General features: G+C 31.2%; 1 protein-coding gene across 1 annotated transcript; it reads right to left on the bottom strand.

The window, feature by feature from the left end:
* Positions 1 to 274: 274 nt before the first annotated feature.
* On the bottom strand, positions 275 to 8284 carry LOC145691916 (uncharacterized). Its single transcript, XM_081767224.1, has 6 exons — positions 8252 to 8284; positions 6020 to 6117; positions 4723 to 4844; positions 2598 to 2750; positions 2035 to 2186; positions 275 to 1385 (listed from the first exon to the last, which is right to left on the bottom strand). Exons 2-6 carry the CDS (start codon positions 6099 to 6101, stop codon positions 827 to 829), a joined length of 1068 nt encoding a protein of 355 aa, XP_081623350.1. The 5' UTR covers positions 6102 to 6117; positions 8252 to 8284; the 3' UTR covers positions 275 to 826.
* Between the last annotated feature and the right edge of the window lie 1396 nt (positions 8285 to 9680).

Raw genomic sequence — 9680 nt, 5'->3', positions numbered from 1 at the left:
AGGTGGAAATTTTAAGACAGCAGTACTGTTGATTATGCACATTACAGAGGAAAATTGACTGCGAGCGTTCATCGATGAAGAAAGTATATTTGTAACCGTTCAGTCTAAAACTTTACTGTCAACTTAGCTAAGCTCCTTCTTAGCGCATATATCTTTCACTGACACACAATTGTATCTATGTATTTCATTTTTCATGCACAGACTGGAAAGCTTGAGAAATTGTATTTGTGAGCTCACAACAAAATGTTGTAAAGAAATAATATACTCCTAAGAATATAATTGTAACTCTGTATTTATTGTATCTTTAAGAATACATACTTTTAAAAAATAAGTAATACAAAGTATTTTCTATTCACATTGCCTGTTTATTATTAAAACAATACGTAGTAATTAATACGTATATTTTAAGAATCGCTTGCCTTATACATCATGAAATTGAACTTTTAAAGAGAAAGTAAAGAAAGTTCGTAAACAGTCCGGATAGGTCTGCAAAGACTACAATTATCATTTTTATTAATTGACAAACACAGATCTTCAGACAGTCTAATTGATTCGTTTCCTTCTTTAGAACCACAAGCACATTGTTGGTGATAAATCCACTTTCGATATATTATTCGTATGGCGTCAAGAAAAAACACTCAAACAATACTTAATCTTCTTTATCACAATATCCTAATAACTACAATGATTTGAGAACGTTTTATTTCTCAATTACGAAAGATATACAGTGGCAAATCCTTATTTGATAGCAGAGTTAAAATGTTGGAACTTGGGGAGTATTAAACCATTTCATTACTAAATACCTTAATGCATTTACGATTACAGATTAAGATGATGTAGTTTGCTGTCCTGCAGTGGATGAACTTGGTGCTTGAGTTGGAACAGGTTCAGGGGTTGGTGTAGTAGGAGCTTCAGTTGGAACACCTGTTGTAGACGGCGCTGCAGTTGGTGTGGTAGGTGCCTCAGTAGGAGTTGTTGTAGATGGCGTTGAAGTTGGAACAGTTGGTTCTGGCGTAGTTGTAGTAGGTGCTTGAGTAGATGTAGTAGGTGCTTGAGTACTTGTAGTTGTTGCTTGAGTAGCTGTAGTAGGTGCTTGAGTAGATGTAGTAGGTGCTTGAGTACTTGTAGTTGTTCCTTGAGTAGCTGTGGTAGTTGCTTGAGTAGTTGTAGTAGGTGCTTGAGTAGTTGTAGTTGTAGATGTTGTAGTAGGATTCAAAATACTTCCAACGTCTATTTTTGAAACAATATCGGCAACAACAGCTCCGACCCTATCTTCTATGATATTTCGTATTTGGTTCCTTAACAAGTTGGAGACGAAGTCAACTATTGTGTCAGTTATGAATTCCAAAATAACTGGCAATCCATGGATATGGACGCGGATTTTTCTATTAAGAGAAAAAGCAAAGAAATTATTTGAACTCGCTGCATATGATAAAAATTTAATATCTATTTCAATTACCGTTCTTTCGAAAATCGAATGTCATTCAATAGAAAGAATTGCACTTAATAATTTAAATAATAATTTAATTTAACATTGGTAGATGATACAAAAAGTAGGCTATCTAATGTTCCGAAAAAAACGATAGATTGCAAGCAACCTAAATTATTAGCATCGTCAACAAATATTGGTTTTCCTATACATTAAAAACATATATTCTTTGAATTTCTTACATATACTTGACAATACAGATTGAAAGTTTGGAGTTTTGAACAACTTAATCTGATTAATTTTTTTATGTATTGTGTTGATACAAATGATAAAACAAAAAGATATATAATGAATTATTGTTTGTAATGCTATTCCATTCCAGCACTAATTTTAATTGCTTTAGAAGATTATAAATTCATAAGATCTTAAATTGCTTGCTCTCAGGACCGCAGAAAATCATGATAATGTTGAATTTTGTAAGTGATCTATTAGTGAATGATGAGTACACGATTCACAGTTTTCACTGTGCTAAAGAAAAGAAAATGTCAAAATGTAGAGTAAAAGTAGCACTTACTGCCTAAAAGTATACACTTCAAATAACTTACCCCATTTTATCAATTTGGAAGCTTTGGAGTTCAGCCTTCATTCCAATTAATTTAACTGATATGTTCATAATTAAATCCATACTGCTAACGATTGCTTGCAGTTCTCCTCTTGGTCCAATATTCATAAATTCAGCAATGAAATCGTAATCGACCTGAAAAGAATTTGACAAATAATTTACATATTGTCTTTACTTACATCTTTTATTTGTCTTCCAGAAAACGTATTACAGTTGAGTTATAAGGAACCATTTAGAATATTATATTTGTTCTTTAACTACTTAATATACTTAAGTATTTAAGAAAATTGATAAATCTTATCCTGAAATAATCTCTACAATTGGTAAAGTATGAATAACTTTGTACTTTGTTATTTAAAAAACACTATAATTAATTCTATGAGGTAAAAAGTTACTGAAAAGTGATATTTTTGTTGTAAGTAGTTCTACTGTAACTTGAAAATCCCATACTTCTAGCAATTTGCAACATTTTATCGTTAATTGGAAAATGGAAATTAATAAAGTTTGATAATTAACTGTTATTTAATTTTTCTTGTTTACATTTACCTCCAATTGATTAAGTCCCAATTGCACGTGAATGACAGCAGCTCCTGCTTGAAAATTCAGTGTCGCGTTTCCAGTTCTGTGGATAGTACTAAGATCATAAAAAAGCCCATCATACACTCCTATTTCTCCTTGCCAAACAATCCCTATAAGGTCCTGAAATAACAGTAAAATAGTATTTTTCATTCACTTCGTCACTTTGACAGTATTAATACATTTTCTTATAAATGCTCAGTACTATATGTTTATTTGAAACTATTGATTCATTTCAAGTTCAGAATTTTTCTAAGGTTGTGGATTACTTTTCGTATGTGCTATATTTCTGTATATTAACAGCTCGAGAAAACATAATGGTATCTTACGTTTTCCAACTTTTGAGTAAACTGTCAGAGAAGATTTAACATTCCCATATAACTGAATGCAGTAACACATACCAAACATGCTTCCCCTGTTAGATCCAAATTAAGCTCCCTACATACATTCTGTTCTGTGTTCAATTCCAGCCTATTCCAACTAATAACTCAATTTTTCTTTAAGTTGTGCGTGACATTATGTTAGGGAGAGCCGTTCGTATGTAACGTTTAAAGGATTACTCTTTAATTCCATTGCATTCTGAATGAAATTATCTATTATTAATCTCCTGCAACGCAATTACACAGACTAAGTTAAAATCATAGCTTTGTTATTAAAAGTTATGATAGAAATAATCTTCCCAAATCATTTTTTAGTTATAGAAGATATCAACTGAATGAACAACATTCTTTCTAAACATAAAACTTTAGTATCCTTATAATTAAGCTTTCATATGCTTATAATATTGATAAACAAAAGTACATATTTAAATTCTTTCAGTTATTTGGTTAATTTTCTACATGAGTTATTAGGTGAAATTCTAGGTGAAATATTTTAAAATCACAATAAGAAGAAAAAATAAAGTAAAGGAAAAGGAGAGAGCCGAACACATGTTATGAATGTGAAAGATAGAGTCATAAGAGGTAATCAAATAAGAAGAATTTCCAGTAACAGAAACATTTTCTTTCATCGGGAACAAAATATAAATCTTTACTTCATTGATTTCTCAAACATATAAATGATTCTCATTCATGAGTTTGTCATCGAAATGCAATCAAAGGAATTATAATTGCGTAGGAAGAAATAATTGTTTATAAAAATCAATATTTGAAGCGTACTGGCTGTAGTTCAAGGAAAATTTTAAAGTAATGAATGCTTAACCAGTGACAAGCAAATGACATTTCTATAATAGAAAAATGCACTGTCTTAAAGAAAGTTAGGGTTTGTTACGTTAGTATCCAGAAAAGTGGTGGCAAGTTTCGAGGTAACTTATGGGGATAAAACTTTCAAATTCTATTGCTACCTAAAGAAAGTTGTATACAAGAATTTCAACATTAATAAAGCTTTCTTCTCGTAGATTGTAATAATACATTTTAAATTGATACTGATATGACTTTTCTTACAAGAAAGTACAATTCTAGAATCAAAAATGTTAAATTCAAAAGACGTACTAGCGATAATGACATGAACGTGTAAAATATTCATTATATCTGACAAAGAACTAGGAGCTATAATATAATACAGCTTAACATACTAACCAAAAAATATTTTATACTATAGTTGAAAGTATTGTTTGTCAGTTTGTTTATATTTTCATCTAAATCCATCTGCTGTAATTTGTATTTGGCTTCTAAGTTGAATCGAACATAGAACTGCTCTCGAAGGATGTATTTTTTTAATCTTCATTCTCATAATTTGTTCCCAAATATTTATGGAAATGTTCATGCGCTAGTACTTTTTAAGTACAATTAAAAAGTTGTTCTTCAAGCAGAAAGTTAAAAATGTACTATTTCACAATTCCGTTCCCTATACTAATAAAGCGTCAAGAAACGAACAAAGCACTCGCACATAAAATGTGCGTCCTAGTACCCCAACATTTTGCAATATGGGAACATTGGGGTAAAAAGAAATATACATTTAATTTGGAATAGAGTTTTGTTCAAGTTATATTTCTAATTCGAATAATGCAAGAATTGAAAATATTTTATGACTATTCATGTTATGAAATGACATTTATTACAAATTCATCGAAATGTTTAGCAGCAAAGAAACTTACGGTAACGTTGAATCCCTCAATGAAATCTGGAAGTGGTAGTGGATCAAGTCCATTTTCCATCATAGCCGGACGTGCTTGCTCAAGAATATTATCAACCACATTATTTAAGTCGGTTGCATAGGCTAGAACAAGGAAGATAAAAGTATACATCAGCGCGGAATAGTCTGAAACATTCATATACATTTTTTTTCGAATTTTAATTGCCATTAATGTAACTGCTTACTTAAAACTAGGAAATTGTTCATTATTATTCGTAAACTAAATAAATTCTACGGTAAAGCATACTATCTTAATTCTTTTTTTTTCTTGGTACGGGGCAAATGTACTGGTATATGATTATGTAAGCTTACACCTGTAAAATCTTGATTGTTAGAGCCTCTATATTTGTACTGTGCCCCTGCTGGCACTGCTATCGATATTTGATTTCCCGTACTTCCCTCGAAAGAGGAGGGACAAGTTGCTGCGGCCGAGATCTTTCAATTGTTAAATGCGGAAGCGTTGCTACAATGAATTATTTCATGGACGTCGCTGTGCTCCGTCTTGTTATCCACTTTAAGTAGTCTACGATCTTCACTCGTCAAGACCAAACGACTGAATGACAAATTGGCAACATAACTGAAATCAGTCATTTTTTTCCCTAAGCAAAGGGAGGGTTTCATTCACCAGAGAGTGGCGGAGGTGGGGCCGAAGTATAGTTCGCATAGTTTCCGAGTGCACAGGTGGAATAGACAAGCTCTAGTTTGATGTGTAAGTTATAATAACGACAGGAGACTTAACACGTATACTGCCATGTGTATGGAATTTCATACACACGACTCTTCCTTGCAGCGTCAAGTATATGATTTTCATACACAAACAATATATTGCACTTATGTAGCGTTTGCTTTATAGATGTGTACGCAATTACATATATAAATAATCCGGGTATATGCAAAAACCTGAATTATTACAAACTTTTATGATTGAACTTTTGATATGAGAACGATACATATGTTTTAAAAAATAAGAACATTTCAATTAATTTATGTTATTTTATATCAATTTTATCATGTCATCAAACTGTTTAACTTCATTAGTAATACATCTTGATAGCGAAATAAATATTGTACTATCAACATAACACTTGAATAGTGCTACTATTGGTTTAATAGTAAACACAATTTTCCGATAACTTAATAATTTCAGATTTAAATTGATATTTCATTATCATAAATAAATAACCTTTATCTATGGCAATATAGATAAAAGAAAAAAACATAGATATGAGAGTATTGCAAATCTTTCCAAGTGGAATTACCTGAATATAATGCAGACGGAACAGATGCTCCTCGACCTTGAGCTAAGAAGGCAAGTAAAAACAGTAGTACAAATTGCCTCATTTTGACTGGCGGAACTCTGTAAAATATAGTTAAGCATCAAATATTCTGTAAAAAGATATTTGTCTTATAAGTTATCACTGTGAACTAAATTAATTATATGAAAATACTATACTAGTATTTTCATACTATACTATGAACATACTATACTATATGAGCAATGCAGAATTACTCATATTGAGAAGTATGTGGAAAATTATCTACGTGAAAGAAACATAAATATAGAGAAGTAGGTAAAGAAAATGAAACTTTATTGGAGCTAATTAAAAAGATGAAAATAGCTGAAGTTGGACTTTAAGATTAAATGTATTCTTCTATACTATACTTGGTATAAGGTTGAGTGGAAGAAAACAGAAAGAAAAAGACAAGATTAAAATTTGTGGACAGTATTGAAGTATTGAATTCTTAGAAGTTAGCTCTGATCTATTGTTCATGGAAGCTTCATAATTTGTTTCCACTGGCCTACAGTAATGACAGAATTTTTCACGCCGATCTGAATATGAAAATACCAAAAAAAAAAAAAAAAGCTTTACGAAGTACTATTACCAAAGTGACGGAACGTGTTTTAGTAACACATTCTTAGTGTTTTCACTTTAATCACTTTACTTCTAATTATTTTATTCGGAAGTTAATTTTCTATTAACCTTTCTAGTTATCTTAAACTACTCGATCGACAAAACAAGTTCTGCGCCTCTAGCGGTAATCAAACCAGAATATTTCGTACATCAAATTAGGTTGTAAACATTGGTTAATAGAAAATTAGAAAGAACTAATTTGAAGGTAGTAGAGTATATGTTAAAATTAATAGATTTACTACTTAAAAATGAATATTTTTCATTAGTACTCCAATCGTGAATATAAATACAACTCCTTTTGAAAAGTTAGTAAGACAGTTGTGAAATAAGAAATTACAAGACCTAGTCACATAACATAAAAGCATTTTAGTGAAAACCTTAGAAATATTAAAAATACAATTATACCGTTTTCAACGACAGTGTTATTCTTTTTACCATTGGTAACATACCAAGTGATTTAAACTGAAGTGACCAGGTGAGTGTAATGAAGAACTTCCATTTCTTAAATTCTTTCAGCTAAATCGAGCCAAGTTTCTTTCTTGGGACATTTATATCTTAATGGATGAATACTATTATAAGAAATGTGATCCAAGCCTCGATATTGGAAAATTTTAACAAATATGAAGAAACTATTCAGCAAAGTTCGTTTTGTTTGAAATATTTTCCAATTTTACTCGGGAAATAATCCCTGCAAATAATATTTTAGAGTTAGTACTTGCTAAAGTTTTAATAGATATAATAGACGTACCTTTTTTAGTACCGTCAAACATAATTCCTGACCAATTACTGTATTTGCTAATTATTAATATTAGTATTGTTATACTTTTTCCTTGGCGTAAAGATGTTAAGGAGCAAAACTCGTATTCCATACTAAGAAATGGGAACTATACTTATTTCAGATAGGTAAGCAAGTCACTATTGTAAGAAAGCTTAATCATTAATTACATGTAGTTAGTTTACGTATATTCGCTGCTCATTATTGCTATCAAAGGTAGAAATTTATATTCATATGTCATTCTTTTATCACTATTACTACCTTAATATCTAAGAAATATATACTCTTATTAGGATGTGTGTTGTTTTATTAAAGTTCTAAGTTCATTTGAGCAGAAAGCTTGTATGATTTTAGTTTGAGGTTGAATGTTCATTTTAAAACTGAAGTTATTTGAGAAAAAGACCTACGTAAAGGCCTTTAAGTAACCTCTACTACAAGGACAAGAGAAGTAACCATTTAGCCAGACAGAACTATTTTCAGAAATTATAAATTACCCAAGTTAATACTTTTCAAATATGTCATTATTATGTAGATCAATTAGAATACTATTTTCTATACATATAACAAAATTTCGTAAAAGAACTTTAAGACAAGCCTTCCGAAAATATAGCTTTTAAGTAAATTATAACTCAACATTGAAAGAAAATATCGTAATTTCAGTCTTCTAATTTCCATTCAAACATCAGACTTTTCTGAAGTACAGAAAAAAATACATTGTAATATCAGTAAAGAATAAGAGATTTAGAAAATTATTTATTTCCTGATGTTTACCTAGATATATTATTATGACACCAATGACCAACCTTATTGAATTTCCTAATGCTAATGGTTCAGTATTCAATATGGTTTGAATTAACGGTATACCGATCTTCTTATATATAAACACATCTTGCTCTTATTGTCACTTATCTACATATTACGATATCAAAGTCCAAGAGTTTCTGATGGATAAGACAAAGGTTTTCACTTTATTGACGGAAATTATTATCATCTCCAAATTAGAATGGTATTTTCGAAGTTTCCTTAAGTGGAATATTTCTCTTAGAAACTAATGAAGGTGATTTTATCTTCGATATATCTAATTGTTCAAAAGATTCTAAACAACTACTCAAAATAATTGAAGTTGGTGTTATAGTATATGGAATAAAAAATGTCAAATTCTGAAACCATAATATATCAGATGTTTGTAATTATAATACCAACCATATATTACTTCCATAAACTCGTTTATAGAAAACAACACAAGGAGAAATATAAGATTGGATGTAACATACCTAAGCTAAAGACTGTGATAACTAAATTTCAGAAAGAATTTAAAACTGACTAGTTAAGACATAATGTACAATTATGGTGCTTATTCTCGTTGTTTGGATTATCAAGTATAAAATGATTCAAACAAAAAATTTTCTTGCACCAAGAACAGCGAATACAAGTGTCTCGCAATGACTACAAGTGCCGTTTGCAAAATGGAAGCAAATGCGCTCGGAGAATCTAAATGAGGATGCACATTTTAACCGGCCGTCATTTTAGAGAGCCCAGACGTGTTCCGTCTTCTTTCATTTCCCAACATTTTTCCAACTGTATGCTACTTGACCCCTATTGCGATTTGAAAATATTGAGTAGGACCCCGTCTGGGACCCTGTGGAGGACCCTGGGACAAATATTTTTACTTTCAATCATTGTACGTTTGATATTATGACACACGTGTTTTCCTGTTTTGATATATGTCTCACTGTTTCAGATTTATGGGGGTGGTCATAGATTTACAATGACGTTTCTGCTGACATTTTGACTGGCAGCCATTTTGCACAAGGTAATTTTAGTGAGTCGAGAATGCTTCTGTCTTCTTTCATTTTTCAAGAGCTTTCCAACGGTATGCTACTTGTCCCCCTTACCATTTGTAATTTTTGAGTTGGACCCCGCCTGGGACCCTGCGGGTGGCCCTGGGACACTTTTTGCTTTGACATGTTGCACTTTTAAAATGATCAAACGTGTTTTCCTGCTTTGACATCTGTCTCATCGTTTGTGATTTCTACGGGTGGAAACGGATTTCTGGACACCTTGTATATTCATATAACTCGCACAGTAGACCTATACGCATTAGGAAAAATTGTATTACATTTTCGTAATAGGCGTCACTAGTGCTTTCGATCGGTGTATAAAATAATCTTCCACCTTGATATATAATATCCCTCTCTTCACTTGTTAGGCTTATATTGTATGGTTTTCTCT

The sequence above is a fragment of the Thermobia domestica genome, chromosome 8 (assembly GCF_964235325.1).
Source record: "Thermobia domestica chromosome 8, izTheDome1.hap1.1, whole genome shotgun sequence".
Taxonomy (NCBI): Eukaryota; Metazoa; Arthropoda; class Insecta; order Zygentoma; family Lepismatidae; genus Thermobia; species Thermobia domestica.
Note: the sequence above shows the minus strand (reverse complement) of the source record. Positions and strands in the feature narration are given on the sequence as shown.

Excerpts from the sequence above, each read along its gene's own strand:
- LOC145691916 (XM_081767224.1), bottom strand. The coding sequence starts at position 6,101 with ATGAGGCAATTTGTACTACTGTTTTTACTTGCCTTCTTAGCTCAAGGT. Across the intron at positions 2,187-2,597 it reads TGGGACTTAATCAATTGGAG|GTCGATTACGATTTCATTGC; the intron begins GTAAATGTAAAC and ends AATTCTTTTCAG. Across the intron at positions 1,386-2,034 it reads TTCCAAATTGATAAAATGGG|AAAAATCCGCGTCCATATCC; the intron begins GTAAGTTATTTG and ends TTCTCTTAATAG.